The sequence below is a fragment of the Manis javanica genome, chromosome 3 (genome assembly GCF_040802235.1).
Source record: "Manis javanica isolate MJ-LG chromosome 3, MJ_LKY, whole genome shotgun sequence".
In the NCBI taxonomy this organism is placed as follows: Eukaryota; Metazoa; Chordata; class Mammalia; order Pholidota; family Manidae; genus Manis; species Manis javanica.
Genome location: NC_133158.1, coordinates 133,062,050 through 133,080,389, shown reverse-complemented (window position 1 = coordinate 133,080,389; position 18,340 = coordinate 133,062,050). Strand labels below are relative to the sequence as shown.

At 40.3% G+C, this 18,340-nt stretch overlaps 1 protein-coding gene across 1 annotated transcript; it reads right to left on the bottom strand.

The window, feature by feature from the left end:
- Positions 1 to 1,795: 1,795 nt before the first annotated feature.
- Positions 1,796 to 7,100, bottom strand: GHSR (growth hormone secretagogue receptor). Its single transcript, XM_017639830.3, has 2 exons — positions 4,731 to 7,100; positions 1,796 to 2,578 (listed from the first exon to the last, which is right to left on the bottom strand). The coding sequence occupies exons 1-2, from the start codon at positions 5,524 to 5,526 to the stop codon at positions 2,274 to 2,276; spliced, it is 1,101 nt and encodes a 366-aa protein (XP_017495319.2). The 5' UTR covers positions 5,527 to 7,100; the 3' UTR covers positions 1,796 to 2,273.
- Positions 7,101 to 18,340: the final 11,240 nt, after the last annotated feature.

Here is an 18,340-nt window from a genome sequence, read left to right as displayed (position 1 = left end):
CACATATTAAATGTTTGTGAAATGATGGACTTTTAGAAATAATTTTCCTCAGTGTACTTTCTTCTTTCTACTAAGTCTTAATTTATGGAGTGTGGTGATACAAGGAAATTACAAACAATAAAAGGGAAATGATATGAGGGCAAATTAAAGATCCCTTTTTCTAAACATTATCTCCTGCATTCCCAGATGAATATCAGCGAAGGACATTGGTGCTCCTTGCTATGAAAACTACTTCCTGTGAGTTAGGCTGGGACTCTGCCATAAACCCAAAAGAAAGTGGGGGACCATTGAACAGATAAGCAACTAATTAAGTGTTGGATCTGATTTTCTTGAAAACAATCAACTGTGTGATGGGAGTAAGCCTTTTTTGTTTGTTTTCTCTAAAGGAAGGATGTATTTATAGACAAAAACTGAATTATCTCTTTGGGATTTACTGGGCCCTATTTAGGACCATAATGCTGAATGACCCAATTAGTATTCCATTGGTTTAAATGAATCAGTGTATTTTTAAAAACACTGATGCACTACCAAGGATTAACTGAATAATTAATTTGCTGAAGTTCTGCATTTAGACTAAACTGATAGCTCAATTTTAGTGTCAGGAAGGATTTCAGAAATATTTCTCTAGAGAAATTATTCTATGCTATGTTTTCATTTTTCTATAATAAATAATCAACTATTTCAGCAAAAAGTCTTTAGTTTTGATGGGTGGAAATCAATCATGGCAGTAATTTCCCTAACTGGTTCAACAAGTCCATGTTGAGCCAATAACTTCATGCAGAAATTGCCTATATGACTTAGTACTGCACAGGACTATGAAGAAACCGTTTTTGGAATCATATATTCACTATGAAAAAGAGTTGATGATATAGGGAGCAATGTCAAGATAAGTGAAAATCTTAGGTTTATAATTAAATGTACAGTATTTAGTTGAAGGTGTCTTCATAATTATGATTAAGAGGGAGACTGGAAATCCAAGTAAACATATCTATCAGATAAGCAGTCGGATGTAAATAGCGAAAACTAATTTGAAGACAGGACATGGCATAGGCATTTTGAAATAAATGGCTATAAGATTTTTTAAAACTTTGAATATCAATAAACAGTAGCATGTAAGTGATTCTGAATTTTTCACTGAAACATTCTATGTTCACTAAGTTCCCATAAGCTTTCCAGAGTAAGTTATAAATTATCCCTTAATTCACAAATCAAAGCCTTATGATTGGTTTAAGTATTTTTGTTAAGCCAAATAAGGTAGTTTGTCATTTCCTATAATTTATATAAAGTCTCATTTCCTGCATATTAACACATGTAATTCAATCTAATTTAAAAACACATCTATTTTATATCCCTTTTCTTCCAAGCATTTAGATGTGATTTTTTAGAATTTATCAGCCTAACACTCTGTTATGCTAATTTTGCTATAAAAACATTTCAGGGAATGAGTATTTATTTTTAAATATTTTAAAATAAAATTAACAACCATTTTACACATACTTTAGAGCTGCAGTGTCTTGTATGGTAACCACTAGCCACCTTTGACTATTGAACAGTTGATATGTGACTAGTGTAATTTGCAGAACTGAATTTTTAATTTTAATTCATTTTAAATTGTAAAAATTATAGTAGTTTTAGTTATTGGAAAGCTTTTAGGTGTGTTCAGACAACTTAAGCTTATGAATCTACTTTTTCACCTGTAAATTTTATAAAAACTAAATACACCAAATATTACTGATGAAAACTTAATGTCTAAAGCATACTAAAAATGTAAAAAAACAAATCAGATTTCAAAGACTTTGCATTCTAATTTATAATTTTTGCATTAACTCCTTAAGTACCTTGCATTATATTTCTCTTGGATAGCACTGATCTAGAGCTATATGAAAACTGCTAGTATTTAAAGGTCATGTTTTAAATTTTTTACCATTATGAAAAAGTAAATCAGGTTTAGTGTTTACCCAGTAAGAAGTGCCCTAATTGCCCTCTCTGCACCCATTCTCTTGTCCAAATTGCAAAGCCCTTGCTAGCACCACCAGCAGAATGTGAAATCATAGTCAGTGAATAATGCAGAAATGGTGTATGAGAGCACTGATGAGTGTGCAATCCAATCAAACTGCTGGCACACTACAGATTCTAGCCTTTCTTTCCCCCCAGTTATTTCCAGATCTATGTGTCTCTATTTCCAAAATTAACCTTCAACTTTCTCCCAAGTTCTGTTGTGCTATGGCTTCCGCTTTGGAATAAGCAATGACTTTGCTCAGCAATGTGCTTGGTCATGTATTAATACTAGATTCTGTCCAAGCCCGAGAACTTTCATCCTTCAGAGTGGAGAGCTTCCTTGGGGAGAAGGGTTCAAATCCCAGAAGCTTGAATACCGCCACTCGGTACTTCTTGGACATAATGTTGTACAGAATGGGGTTAATGGCAGCACTGAGGTAGAAGAGGACAAAGGATACCAGGTTGCAGTATTGGCTGATCTGAGCAATCTCCAGGGAGCCAGGCTCGAAGGATTTGGAAAATAAATATCGCCCTATGTGGAAAGGCAGCCAGCAGAGGATGAAAGCGAACACCACGACAGCTAAAAGGACAATAGGAGAGAGAGGGTCAATTCAAGAAATGTCCTAGCAAATTACATCCTATTTTGAAGACAAAGTTTTGTTTTGATTATGTATAGTGTGACCATTGATTTCAGAGAAACATTATGTTCTGCTCTTCCCGATTCCTATATTTTAACCAATATTGACTCTGTCCAGACTAACAGTTCTACCATTTTTACTGAGCTTCCCAGTAAAACCTTCCTATTTAACAACCGTTTGATTGAATTACATATTGGCTCAACTGACTGGACAGTTTATTCACAATAGCTCAGTATTTTACAGTGTTAGACACAACCAAACATGTATGAGTAAAGAGGTTATACTCAACTATAGCTATGTATCAGAGTTTTCTGGAGCACAGACCCCGTTGGATGTAATATGGACTCACTAAATTAAAATCTCTAAGAAGACCAGGACATTGCTTTTTTTTTTCATTTCTTTTTCTCTTTTTAAGGTTTCACAGAGGACTGAGTATGCAGTCAGGATTGAGAACTACTGAAGGGGATGATACTTTCCCACCTACAATAGACATCAATAGAGTATAAAAGTCTGTCAAACCAACTAACATTAATTATCATCTACTGAAGTCTTCATTTTGCCCATGAAAGGTAATTTTTCTCAAGACCCCTGATTTTCTAAGTTAACTTTAAAATTAAGAAATCAGAAGAAAAATAACAGATAATAATATTGTAGTCCTTGTACCACTTTAGTAATTCCCTTCAAATTGTCAAGGTGAAAGAAAATCAGTATTGGTGTTGAGACACCAACAAGGTTAATTAACAGCTTAAAAATGAAACTGGAGGAAATTATCAAACTTACTATCAAAACTAACAGAATAGAAACTGACTGCCACAGTAGCAATGTGACTCTAAGAGTCCTTTGGAGAGAAGTAGCAGGTTTACCATCTTTTAGTCACATTGTGAGAATCAGTGGTCTAAAAAATGAAAAATTTTGACATTCTTTGAATAAACTCTATCACTTTAATATACAGGATCCCAGGAATTGTAAAACTACAAATACAAAACCACCCTGGGATGACACCTGAAAAGCATTAAGTATGCAAATACTCAAAAGTGTTGGGCTATAATGTCCAAATAATGAAATGTACAGATCCTGGTTTTAAAAAGGAAGTAGAATTAATATTTTGCTCAAATGTGAACACATTTTGTATTACTTGTACCAAACACATATATTTAAATTAGTTGAGTTGATGCAATAAACATTTAGCACACTCCAGTCATGACACAGCACCCAAATGTTCCCTGAAGGATCATTTGCAGAGGCATAGTTAAGTCCAGTCAGTTTCTTAAAAGTCTCCTTTTTTCATGTTGGAAGCCTGACTCTCCTAGCTTATCCTACTTTATTCTACCTGGAAAGTTAGGTAATCATGAAAAAGAATGGAGGCTCCAGCAGTGATTTGTCCCTGACTTCCTTATAAAAGCTGTATAAAGAGCAACAGGGTAAACAGAATTGATGTGATTATCTGAAGAAAAAGAAAGCAGGTCAGAAAGCAAATCATAATACTGAAAGAAAAATGAATCATTTCTGACAAAATTACACACACTGATCACATCTTTGGTTAAATTTGCCATTGAATACTTTCCAGATATAATGCTGGCTTTTTTCTGTTATGGTTGTTGTTTTCCAGGGCCCGCTTTTTTAAAAATGCATCTGCAGATATCCACAAATTAAAGCAGGAATCTGAACCTCTCACCTTTAATACCTAAACATCACAGTAGACTTTAATGAAATAATCTGTTTTGAAAAGACAGTTTCTGGGCTGATGTAAAACTCGTGTTTAGTGAAATACCAAGGTGAGACATCTTCCTGTAAAAAAGTAGAGACTGGAAGAAAGAGACACAAAGAGACCAAAAGAGAGAGTTAAGGCGGTAATGGGGTCGGGGGGAGTCAAGAAGGGAGGGCGGGCGGGAGAGAGACCCACACACAGCGACAGAGAAACCAAGAGACAGAGAGCTCAGTACAGACAAGGCAGAAACAGGAGCGAATAACAAAGAGACATACAGAGACCACGAGAAACAGGAAAGACGGGTAGAGAGACTCAGGAGAAAGGGAAAAGCACGGGGAGAGGATAGAATCGGGAGGGAGAGCCCGAGCGCGCGGCCAGAGACCCACCCAGCATTTTCACTGTTTGCTTGTGGTTCTGGTCCCGGATCGAGGCGCCCGCCGCCGCCTCGCCGCGCCTCCTCCGCCACAGCTTCCTGCCGATGAGGCTGTAGAGCACAGTGAGGCAGAAGACAGGCAAGAAGAAGAAGACGCTGGACACCCACACCATGACGGTGAGCAGTCCGGAGCGCACGGCGAACTCGGTGGCCCGGCATTCGTTGGTGTCCCAAGGGTCGGTGCCGTTCTCGTGCTCCACTCCCACCAGCACGAAGATGGGCCCGGCGCTGCAGAAGGCCACGGCCCAGATGACCAGGATGACCAGCTTCACGCGGCCCTTGGTGACTACCACCTTGGCCCGCAGCGGGAAGCAGATGGCGAAGTAGCGCTCGACGCTCAGCGCGGTGATGGTGAGCACCGTGGCGTAGGTGCAGCTCTCGCTGACGAACTGGAAGAGTTTGCAGATCAGGTCGCCGAAGTTCCAGGGCCGGTACTGCCAGAGGCGAACGAGGTCGAGGGGCATGCAGAGGAAGATGAGTAGGTCGGAGAAGGCCATGCTGGACAGGTAGAGGTTGGTGGTCGTCCGCAGCTCGCGGAAGCGCGATACCACCAGCATGGTGAGCAGGTTGCCCGCGACGCCCACCACGAAGAGCGCCACACAGGTGGCGGTGACCCCGGCCAGCAGCGGCGCGGGGAAGAGCGGCAGCAGCTCGTCCGCCAGCGAGTCGTTGTCGCCGGGAGTGTCCCAGCCCAGGTCCCGCAGGGTGAGGTTGGACCCTGGCTCCTCGCTCGGCGTCGCGTTCCACATGCTGCCGGCTCGGCTTCGCGGGCCCTGGGATGAGACCGCGCCGCCGAGAGGCTGGACCCGGCTGGCTCCCGAGAAAGTCCCCTTAGGCGCTCAAGAGTGCGAGGGAGGAGCGGGCGCGGGCTCGCAGCGAGGATGCTTTGGGAGGGAAGAGAGGAAAGTGAGAGGCAGAAGCCGACGGACAAGGTGAAATGGAGAGCACAGGGTGGAGGAGCGGGGGAGGGGAGTGGGCGCGCACACCCTCGTGGTGAGCAGGACGGAGAGTGACCTGCCGTTCTCCGGCACCTCCCCTTTCCCCCATCGTCTCCCCTGAAGTCCCGCTCTCCCAGCCCAGCCTCTGGTCGGCCCCCACGCACGTACCTGTCACCGGGGCAGCCCCACCAGCCCTGCCTCGCCTTCGCCTGGTCGCTCCCGCAGCATCTTAACACTTCCCAAAGCTCCTGGTGCCGGGAGACCGCGGAGACCCTGCCCCGCAAAGAGGGAGCGCCAAGAGCTCTCTCCGCAGCCCTGCGCGCTGCCGGCTAGTGTGGCCCAGAAGAGCTGGTCACATCCGGGGGTGGGTGCGGCGACGGTGGGACCCGCGAGGAGAACGCCGTCAATGGCCTGGACCTCAGTTCCTCCTCAACAACGGGTAGAGTTGGCTAGGCAACCGGTGAGAAAAAGAAGCGAGCATGCCCAGCCGATCTTGGGGAAGACGGAGCAGGGAATCAAAAAGAAGGACCTAGTTGTTTGTGTTCGAGCCTCGTGCAGCCCTAGAACCTATCATAGTGTTAGCGAGAAGAAAGATTCAGAGACGTGTGGCCACTTGTCCAAGGTCACACAGCGAGTTGGGGGGCTCAGGCACTAGACTTGGTTCTCCCATAGGATTTGGACTTTGGAGCGTAAAGGGGCAAGATGTGTAAATAAACTCTCTGAACCCCAGCCTGTTGTACGGTCCCCCATCTCCACGGTGTTGGGGAAGTTACCACTGCCTGATGTAAAACTCGGGGCGGAGTGGGCAGGAGGAGGAGCAGAGGCTGTGAGACCGACTCGTCGAGGGTGCGCAGTAAACATTTTGAGGCCCGACTGAGAGAGACATCAGCCGTTAGGTAGCTTGGGTAAGTTCATCAACATGTTTTTTTTTTAATTGCGAGGATGTTGTGAGGACCCCTGGAAGTGGGTGTCAAGTGTCAGGACAGAACGGGCCGCGTTGCTGTTACTGGGGTTGCGACTGAGGGGCAGGAGCGGCGCCCTGTGAGAATGGATGGGGACCGCTCGCGAGGTGACTACCCTGGACGCGGCCTGTACGTCGCCTGCTCAGAGACAGGATTCGACAACCGAAGACTTTAGGCTGGCGGCTGCCAGAGAACGCACCAACTCGTTGACTTTCTGATGGGCCAGAGTGTTCAGCACCGCGGCCAGCGACCGGTCCTTCCTACAGCCAGCCTACTCTGCGCCGCGTTGACCTCTTCCCACCCGGGCGGCTTCAGCCCCTCAGTCCTGCTCCACGCAGAAGCCGGGGAGCTTCCTCCCAAGCCCACATCGCCATTCAGCGGCTGCGCTGCCGCACCTATCCGCGTTCACTTACCCCCGGCCTAAATGGGAATCCTGTCACTGTGTGTTGGTGGCTTTTCAGAAGCATTTTAGTAAGTTTGCACATGCTTTTGACAGATGGTTAACATAATCTCTACCACTTAAATTATTAACGCCTACAAGTCTACGCAGACCTAAGGCTGAATGTATGCACATGTACATGAAAGATTCCACACATAGTGAGAAACTGCAAGAGGAGATTTGATATGGCAGCCTACTTGGAGAACGTGCTACATAGGTTACCTCTGGTGTGTTACAAAGGTTGGACCAAATGGGCTCCTAAGAAAAAGTTATTTCAAACTACTATTTTAAAAAGGATCACAACTAAGTCAAGCCACCAGTTACTAATAAATTTTTTTAAAAAGTAACAATAAAAATCTGACTTTAACACTTCCCACCCTATATTATCAGTAGATTTATGTATGCAGACAGATCTTTAGTGGGAGAAAACTATTGGGATAAATAAAAATACTGTCGGAAGCTATTGGCTAAGTAAAAGAATAATGAAAGGATTGCGGAGCAAATTTCTAGTCTACTTGGTGCTAAAGCAATGGCTGGTAGATGGGAAAAAAACCTTTTGAAAAGTCTACTGTGATAAAAATTTGGCATCTTGGCTAAAATAGCCAACTACTTAACTGCATTCAGTTGTTTTCTAAAATATAGACAAATCTATATTTTGTGATGAGGAAGAAGCAGGGGATACCACTGAAATCGATCCATTCATTCACAACACGTAATAAATAAAATGTCAGTAAGGATGTGCTAGGCACTGGGAAAAGCAAAATAAATTAAAACCAGACAGATGCTGAATTTTTAAACTTAGAGCCTAGAGAGAAAAATATGACTAAATGAAGACTAAATGACTAAATGCAAATAAGATACATGCATTTGAAGAGGTATGTGCAATGAGCTCTGTTGAAATATGCAGAAGCAATGAACTACGCAGAGTTTTTAGGAAAGGCTTCTCAGAGGACGTTGCATGTGAGCTGAAGCTTGAAAGTTGAGTTGGGACCAATGAAACAAAATATGCTTAACTGTTAAGACAGAGGCACAAAAGCACATTGGAAAGAATGAGCCCAGCATGCCTTGTTCTATGACTGGTGTAGGGAAAATTAATATGCGTTCACCAGTTTTTATATTATCAGTGCATACCAATAAGTTATAGTTATTTTTTTTCTTTTTAATACTCAAATTATTCTATCTTTGGCCAATAGGATCTTCTTAAAATGAGCACCAGAATATAGGATGTGCAGTGTGGGTATAATGTTAGCAGGAATCATGCTCTTGCATCTCTGCTCTAGCATACTTTGTGAGTAGCTTCCAGTACCAAGGTCACTTCATGGTCCAAGGTTGCTGCTGAAGATCCAGTCATCCAAATTAGTTCTAAACAAGAAGTAGAAAAAAAGGGGATACAAGTGAGTTTCTTAGAAGCCCAACTCAAAACTCACTTGTAGCACACTAGACAAAACCATCTTCAAGAGAGGCTGAGAAATACATTTTTGTAATAGGCACATTATCTCTCTCAAGGCTCTAGATCTGGTCATTTGCAATCTCTGCTGTATTTCCCAGCCAGGCTGTAAGTAATTTGAGAGCAAAATTTTTTTTTCTTTAAATGATCCGTAACACCTAGTATTGTGTCTTGCAAGTGGTAAAGCACTTAAACATTTATTGATTTGGTTAAATTTATATTTCACTTGAAATCACATTTATAAACATAGGACACGTAAGTATGCACATAGGGAAATTTAAGTGCTAGGTTGTACCTTTAATAAAAATACATCATTTGCTTTAATGTTTCACTCAAGCTTTGTACACACTGTACTAATACATGGTTTAATCACTTTTTATTTTTCTAGCACATCATGTAGACTCATTTAAATAATGCCCTGCACACATTTCAAACCAAGGAATACACTTTCCAGACAAGCAAGCTGTAAAAATCCAGGTTTCATATCTAGTATATCAACAGGAGAGCAGAACAATTATATTTCTACTTAGCATTCAGCTATCTGAAAAGCATTTCCTGGCTAACCAATGAGACACATTATTGTGAATGATCACTACAAATAATTAAATAATCATATAGTTTAGAAATTCATTTAAAATTTTATGCTGTCCTGATTATAGGAGTAACATATATGTCTTAAAAAATCAAACATGTTAAAAGATCCTTAATATTCATCTCTTCCCAACTTTTCCCAAAGATACTCCAATGGGACTTTTTGGTACATTGATTCTTTAACAACTAGTCTTAAATCAGATGTTAAGCATTATTATTTTCCATCTAGTCATTTCAAACCTAAGTAATACCAAAATTTATCTATTAAAAGTTACCAAAGTTATATATAAGTTTATAATTTTGAATAGTTATCCAAGGTTTATGAAAACATGCTCACACTGGTTTGTGTGTTATCTATTGACATACTGTTATGAAAAAGATAATTTAGCTCTTTTGCATTCTGAACCTATGCATTGCCTGTGTTCAGGACACACACACACACACACACACACACACACACAAACTTTTTGTCTTCCAAATACACTCATACCATAATTTTGGATTAGATCTATCTTCAAATGCTCATATTTTGTGCTAATAAAGATATTACTAAATCCAAATCATATAGTCTACTGCAATATCATTTTCTTTTTTGAACTGTTCTAACCACCTCATTGGATGGCTGGACTAGTTTCTATTTAACTACCACCAATGTTCCTCTCAGTGTATTCTAACAGAACAGTTTATTTTATGAATTTCATCTGTCTTGGAGACATCACTTCTGGACACCCGCACTCTCCTGTTCCCGTCTGGGCTGTTGCAGTCTGGTCCTGCCGCACAGATTGTAGTCCTGGTTCTCCATTATTATCCTGAGTCTTCCTCCTCTTAGTTTGCTTTCTGCTTGAAAGAAGTACATTCTCCAGTAACTTCATGAGAGAACGTATAGAAGAAATAAAATTTTGAGGAACTTCTATATTTAAACTATCTTTATTCTGCCAAATTAATTAATTGAAAGTTTAGTTATAGAATTCTGGTTTAGATATCTTTACCCTAAAATATATATTATAAAATTATATATACATGTGTGCATATATATATATGTATGTATGTGTGTGTGTGTGTGTATATATATATACACATATATCTATGTTAGATGGTGGCAAATGCTAAGGAGAAAAATAAAGCAGAAAGAGGGCATGAAAAATCTGAAGAGAAAGGAAATTTTAGGTAGGGTAGCCAGGGAAGGAGACTTAAGTAAAGCCTTGAAGGATGCATGGGCATGGCTGGAGGAGGGAGATGGATGGCATTCCAGGCAGAGGGAATAACAAGGTGCAAACTTCTCAGGGAAGCATGGCAGCTTTGTACTGTGTCTACTTCTCTGAGCTAATTTCAAATAGCTTCCCTGTGTGATTCTTGGCTAGGGTAAGCCACAAGAGAAACATGAAAGAAATTTGCTCAAGGTTGGAGAGGTGGGATTGAAGCAGCAGCCACTTGTATGCTTAGAAGATTGTTGTAGGGCCAGGTGCTGCTCAGCTCATGCAGTTGTCATAAATCTGTTGTCCCACCTTTGATGACGGGGCCAAAACCAGGACCGCAGCTCTCTCAACTCCTGCTGGATGTCCTCCTTCATTTTCTCCCACTCCTGGGCCAGGTCCACGTTTGGCTCTATGGGCAAGGACACTATCTTTTGCAAGTCACCCACAGCATAGAGGCTGGAGGGTGGAGGTGGTGAGAGACGGCTCAGGCTCTGAGGTGTGAATTCCAGTTCATTACTCATTCCAGATCCTCCTTGATGGACCCATATTGTACTTTATCTCCCTCTCTTTATGTCTGTCCTTTCTTCCCAACTCCTGTCCTGCTAACTTCAGAACCAGCACCAGATGACAAGCAACAACAATTTGTAAATTGTTTAACCAACAATCTCAATTGTGTAAGGTCAAATCCCTAAAATAAATCCTGTATTCTTTATCACCTTTAGTGGTCTGCTTCTTTGATCAAATCTTTATTCACACAGTAGAATAGTCTTGGATTTTTAAAGACTCAATAAGGAGGCCAAGGTGGCTGAGTGTCGGAATAAAAGAATGGTAGGAGTGAATTAAGAGAGATAATGGGGCCAAATCATGAAGGGTCTTAAAGATCACAATTATGACTTTGCTTTTTCTCTGATTGAGATGTAAGGTCACTGGAGGGTTTGGGGAAGAAGAGCGACATGATCTGACTTTTGTTGTAATATTATTATTTTAACTGCTGTTTAGATAATAGACTGAAAGAGGGCAAGGGCAGAGGCAAGGTGGCCATTTAATAAGCCATTTTAGTAATGCAAGCAAGAGATATGGTGACAAGGGAAATTGGTGACTTGGACCACAGTAGTGGTATGGAAATGGTAAGAAATAATTGAATTCTGGGCTTATCGGAGGTAGAGCCCATGGGTTATGTTTATGTACCAGGTATATATCTTACAGCATATTCAACTGAAAAGTATGGAATTGCCATTAACAGATACAGGAAAGATTGGAAATGGAATACATTTTGAAGGGAAGAGTAAGTGCTTAATATAAGATGTGCTAAATTAGAGAAACTTAGAAATTTAAGAAGGTAGTTGGATATACTGGTATGGAGTTCAAGATTAGAGATTAAAATTTGGGAGTGCTCAACATTTAAAGTCAGGATGCCAGTTGAGATAACCTAGGGAGTGAGTTTAGCTAGCAAAGAGAGGTCCAGAGCCTTGGGACTTGGAGCCCTTCAACATTTAGAGGTCAGAGTCATGAGGAGGCACCAGAAAAATATTCATAAATGGTCAATGGAGTAGCACTACAACTCTGAGAGTGTAGTGTTCTAGAAGACAAGTAAAAAAGTATACTACGGAAGCAGTGGTCAAGTATTGGACATTTCCAGATGACAAGCAACAACAATTTGTAAATTGTTTAACCAACAATCTCAATTGTGTAAGGTCAAATCCCTAAAATAAATCCTGTATTCTTTATCACAGGTAGGAAGAATAATTGACCATGTATTTAGTAACATGGAGGTAATTGTTAATTGACAGTTCTAGTGGTATGTTAATTGTTAAATGATGATCCTGCGGGTGAGCCTATTTGGTTCAAGTAAGCATGGGAGAAAATAATTTGGAAACAGTGAATATATGCACCTTTTTCAAAGGGAGATCAGTGGGGTGGTAGCTAGAGGACAATATGGGGCCCAGAAATTTCCTTTTAAAGGTATAAGAAATAACAGCAGCTGTGTGCGATTGGGAATAAATGCTCTACAAGGAAAACTTGAAAGTGTGGTAGAGAATGGCTAATAGCTGGAGCAATGCTCCTTAGAAGGGTTGGATCTAGCACTCAAGCAAAAGCGATAGCCTAAAAAGGAATGAGTGGGTTTAGTTTATTTCCAGGGACAGGAAAGAATGTGGAATATGTGGGCACAGATCTAGGAGGTCAGGCAGGTGTGTGAGTTCTGTGGGAATTCTCCTTTGATGTCTTCAGTTTCTTCAGCAATATAGAAAGTAAGGGCATTAATTGAGAATGGGTAGGAGAGGATGTGTTGAAGGATGGAGGAGAGATACACAAGTATGAAATAGCTGTCTAGGAAAGTTGAAAAGTGAACACACAAAGGTAATTTCATTTGATTGCTGCAGCACAAGGACCCACTTGAGGTTAATGATCATGAATTTTAAATAACACCAGTCAACATGTTTATTTTCAGTTTATGTTCAGTTGCACAGGTGCACAAATGGAGTGGAAGGAAAATTTGATTTAATCAGGGTTATGATTTGTCTCAGAACAGATGAGAAAGCATAAGAAGGACAAAGACATGGAGGTCTATCCAAGGAACTGATTAGAATTATTGAACACTGAGTATAAGCTGAAGGAGAGAAGAGAGGACATGCGGAGGGTAAGAAACTGAGAAAAGATGGTTAAATCAGTGGATCTTCTCTTTGTTTCTGGGATATCAAAATTTCCCACTGTGTGTCTTGGTATGGGTCTTTCTCCATTCATTGTGCTTCATGATCTTTCAGCATTTTAATTTATGTCCTTCAGTTCTGAGAAATTTTATTGAATTAGTTCTTTGTTGTCTATCTCCCCCTTCACTTTCTCTACTCGTTGTTTCGAGACTCCTGTTATTCATATATTAGACCTCCTAACCTGTCTTCTGGTATTTATTCTTTCTGACTCCTCTTATTCCATGAATGCAATACAGGTATACTTATGGCATATTGCAGGGTTGGTTCCAGACCACCACAATAAAGTAAGTCTATTGATTTTTTTTTTGGTTTCCTCAGTGAACATAAAAATTAACGTTTACACTATACTGTAGTCTATTAAGTGTGAAATAGTATTACATCTAACAAATGTACATATCTTAATTTAAGAATACTTTATTGATAAGAAATGCTAAGCATTATTAGAGTTCTCAGCAAGCCATGGTATTTTTGTAGTGGAGGGTCTTACCTCCATGTTGATGGCTGCTGACTGATCAGGATAGTGAGTGCTGAAGATTGGAGTGACTATGCCAATCTCTTAAAATAACACAGCAATGAACTCAGCTGCATCAACTGACTTCTTCCATGAACAATTTATCTGTAGCATGCAGTGCTGTTTGACAGCATTTTACTCACAGCAGAACTTCTTCCAAAATTGGAGTCAATCCTTCAAACCTTGCTGCTACACTATCAACTAAGTTCATGGAATATTCTAAGTCCTTTGTTGTCATCTCAACAGTCTTCACAACATCTTTACTGAGAGTAGATTCCATCTCAAGAAACCACATTCTTTGTTCATCCATTCCGAGCAATTCCTCATCCATTCAAGTTTTATTATGAGCCTGTACCAATTCTGTCACATCTTCAAGCTCCACTTCTAATTCTAGTTCTCTTGCTATTTCCAACACAGGTGCAGTTACTTCCTCCAATGAAGTCTTGAACCCCTCAGTCATCCATGAGGGTTGGAATCAACTTCTTCCAAACTCTGGTTGATGATATTTTGACCTTTTCCCAAGAATCTTGAATGTTCTTCATGTTCTAATGATGAATCCTTTCTGAAAAGTTTTCAATTTGAAAGTCAAAACTGTGTGTGTGCATATATGTAAATATACAATACAGATTTTCAGCATTTTTGAGTGTCCAGTTCAGTGTGATTAAGTACATTCCCACTGTGTGCGGTCATCTCCACCATCTATCTCTAGAACTTTTTTCCTCTTCCTAAACTGAAACTACAACAATTAAATAATAATTCCCAATCCCTACTTCTTCCCTGGCCCTAGCAACTACCACTTACTTTCTGTCTCTGGCTACTCTAGGTACCTCATATCAGTGTAATCATGCAGTATTTGTTCTCTTCATGACTGGTTATTTCACTTAGCATAATGTCATCAAGATTCATCTGTGTTCTAGCATGTACCAGAACTTCCTTCCACGTTAAGGCTGAGTGGTATTCCACTGTATGTGTAGACCACATGTTGCTTATCTGTCCATCTATCAATGAACATTTAAGTTGCTTCCACCTTGCAGCTATTGTGAACAACGCTGCTATGAACATCTGTGTACAGATATTTCTTTGAGTCCCTGCTTTTAGTCCTTTTAGGTATGTACCCAAAAAGGGAATTGCCTGGTCACATGGTAATTTTATTTTTACTTTTTTGAGGAAATGCCAAATGGTTTTCCATAGCAGCTGTACCATTTTACATTCCCACCAGCAATGCACAAGGGTTTCAATTTCTTCACATCCTTGCCAACAATTAATCTATGCTTTTTTTTCTCTTTTGTATTAGCTATCCTAATAAGTGTGAAGTGTTGTGTCACTGTGGTTCTGTTTTTCATTTCCCTAATGATTAGTGATGCTAAGCAATTTTTTATGTGTTTACTGGCTATTGGTATATCTTCTTTGGAGAAATGTCTATTCAAGCCCTTTGTTAATTTTTAAATTTGTTGTTGAGTTGTCCCTTTGACTCTTAAAATTGTGTTTTTTCTTGATAATTCATCTTCTAATGATTTTAAAGCACTGGAAAAAAAGGGAAAGAAGAAAATTTAGCAAAAAGTAGTATTTCATCTTAAGAGATATGATTGTTACATCCGGTTCTGTCTAAGCCTAAGCAGTTTCAAAGTCTCAACAGATGGTGGAAAGCAATTGTGCTTTTCTGATAGAGATATAACAACTTCCATTAAATTAAAAATCCCACTTAGCAGATGTCTTCAACTGTTGTTATCCTCTCAGAAGCTAATCTCTGAAGCACAGACATTGTTCTTTTGATATTTGTCATTTGTAGTGTGCTTGGATCTTTGAAATTTGAGATTTTCTACAAAACATTGTACTGGTATTTGATGGTAGCTTATTTACTTCAGGGGAGTTGAGGACAGGAGGATGGAGGGATGAAGAGTGCTTTCATTTCTGATAAAAGGCACAATAGAAAGTGGGCCATTAATAAACTAGAGAACATCTGTAAATGACACATAAGTGTATGAGTTTCTCTATGACTCTGAACAATACATCCTGAAGCTATTTTGCTATAGAGTGTAATACATATTAGTTTTAATGAAAGTCAAATGCTATAGATTATTTTTTATCTTGCCAAGTTCACTAAAATAGGATTCTACTCACAGTTCAAATTTTCCAAAAATCAGTAATTGCTTATTAAAGTTGGCAAAGAGTGCAAAGATATGTATGACTGGGCAATTCAATTTTATTATGTCAAAATATTATTTAATATGAGATTAAGATAATATATCAAAATATTTCACTCTGTAAAGTCTTGCCAAGTGATTTAGAAAGCAGAATTCTCTTTTGTGTGAATCATGGAACATTCCTTTCAGGAACACTAATGAGTAAAGACATGGGATTGTAAGCAGTGCAGAAAATACAAATAAGAGAAAAACAAATAAAACCATCCACTCCCTAACATCTGTCTCTCATCTCCATTCCTGCCACCTTCTTAGTCTAGTCCCCTGCTCCACAACCACACAGGCAGCAAGTTCTCAGTCTAATTAACAACAGGAGTTTGGTTAAACCAAACTTCTTTAAACCTTGTTTCATCTTGTATCCGTCCTATGTTAAATCTTTGTAATGGCTCATTCTTTAATCTCACATCAAGTCTTTCAAACTCTGGCCTTCTTGAGTCTCATAAATTGGCCTTACTGTGCATATCCAGCCAGACATGTTATTTCCCACAATGCGCCATCTCTGCTCTACAGGCCTGCCTCTCCCCTCACTGCTCTGCCTTTTGTCAACACTTGCCTCTGGCCTCTCTCTCAAAATCCTAACCATTAGAGTCCTGATCCATTTCTCACTCTCAATTTCTATGTCTTTCAGATTTTGAACTTCTCAGCTTACTTCCTACTTATACACTGTTACAGTCACTTTATACCTGTGAGTCACCCCTTCGATACATTATAAACTCCTTGAAGGCACTTTAAGTGTTTCACAAGACACCCAGTCATTTCAGATATGGTTCCAGTCACTTCTCATCATTTCTTCTGCTAACACCTCCACCAAACTGCTACAAAGCTAATGTACTGGTCTCCTTCCTCTTATTCTTCCTGTTCCACAATCCATTTGTCATATGCAACTAATGATCTTTTGAAAATGCGAATCTAATCCAGAGAGAGAGGGAGATACTGATTTACTATGAGGTATTGGCTCATGTAATTATGGAGCCTGAGAAGTCCCACAGCCTGCCATCTGTGAGCTGGAGACCCAGGAAAAGCAGTAGTATAATTCAGTACAAATCTGAAGACCTGAGAACCATGGGAACCAACAGTATAAACCCCAGTCTGAAGGAAGGAGATGAGGTGAGATGTCCCGGCTCAGGGGACAGGCAGGGTAAGAAGGGTGAATTCCTTGTTCTTCTGCCTTTTGTTTTATTCAGACCCTCAATGAATTTGATGATGTTCAGCAATACTGAAGAGGGCAATCTACTTTACTGAGCCCACTAATTCAAATACTAATCTCACCTGAAAACACCCTTTCATACACACTCAGAAATAATACTTAATCTGAGCACTCCGTGGCCAGTCAAGCTGACACATAAAACTAACCATCACATACTTCTACTTAGAATAATAAAATTAAGAGTTGCCATTCTCAGAAGGTAGTTTAAAGCAAATAAAAGAAAGTACTACAGTTAACTCTAGATTAGAGTGGGCAAACTTCTTCTGTAAAGAATCAGATAGGAAATATTTTAGGCTTTGTAAGTCATACGGTCTCTGTCACAACTACTCAGCTCTGTTGTCATGAAAGCAGCCATTGACAATACATAAAAAAATGGATGGGGCTGTGTCCCAATAAAACTTTATTTAGAAAACATGGAGTGGTTGGGATTAGTTTGCTGACCTCTGACCTCCATCAACTAGAGTTACAGAGGTAAGGGGATAGGATTATTGCAACAATGGAAACAAACTTGCAGTAAGAATTCTCACAATTGAGATGTTTACTCAGCTGATTCTCCTGGCAGTGGTGGACTCAGGAAAGGCCATATGACTTAACTCCTACCAATGAAACAGGAGGGGAATGATGCTGAGGAACATCTGGGAAAGTCTTCCCCTTCCTAAGGGGCAGCTGCCATTCTGCCCTTTTTGGACCTTGCCTTGACCAGCTGTGACACCTGGAATCACTATAACCACCAGTCTGAGGATGAAGACAACTCTCAGGAAGGCAAAGCCAAGAGCCAAATCAACCCACCCCAGACCCTGCGCTGCCTCTGAACTTCCTGTGAAGAACGATGAATTTTCCTGTTGTGTTAGTCTATCACAGATAGGGTTTTTGTACATTGAAATGAAAGCATCTCAATTGATTCAATTATGTTTCCCCCAAAATTTCTTTTAATTAAAAATATAATACTGAACCACTGACTCCTCCATGTAGGGAATTTCTTGTCTTTTAAGAGACATAATCACATATCTTATCTTTCCCTGAACAATCGTCAGGGGTTGAGATGGCCGGATCAAATCAGAAAAACAGAGTAGTATTGCCCAGTTACTCTTTAACATATATTTTCTTCCCACAAGGTAAACGCGCTAAAAACACCAGCCTTCGTTAGAAACCAATTCCTCTTAGACTCTTCCTCCAACTCAGCATAGCAGGTGCTGCGGGCCGCTCACCTTGCAGTCATTCCACTCCTCTTCCCTGCGTTCACAACCTTGGTTTTGCTCAGCTATCTGGAGACTGCACAGTCTAGAAAAAGCAGTACCTCTCCCCAGGCCTAGGGAGAAAAACCTTAATTAACCTAAGCTAATCATAGAAATTCCCTGCCAGT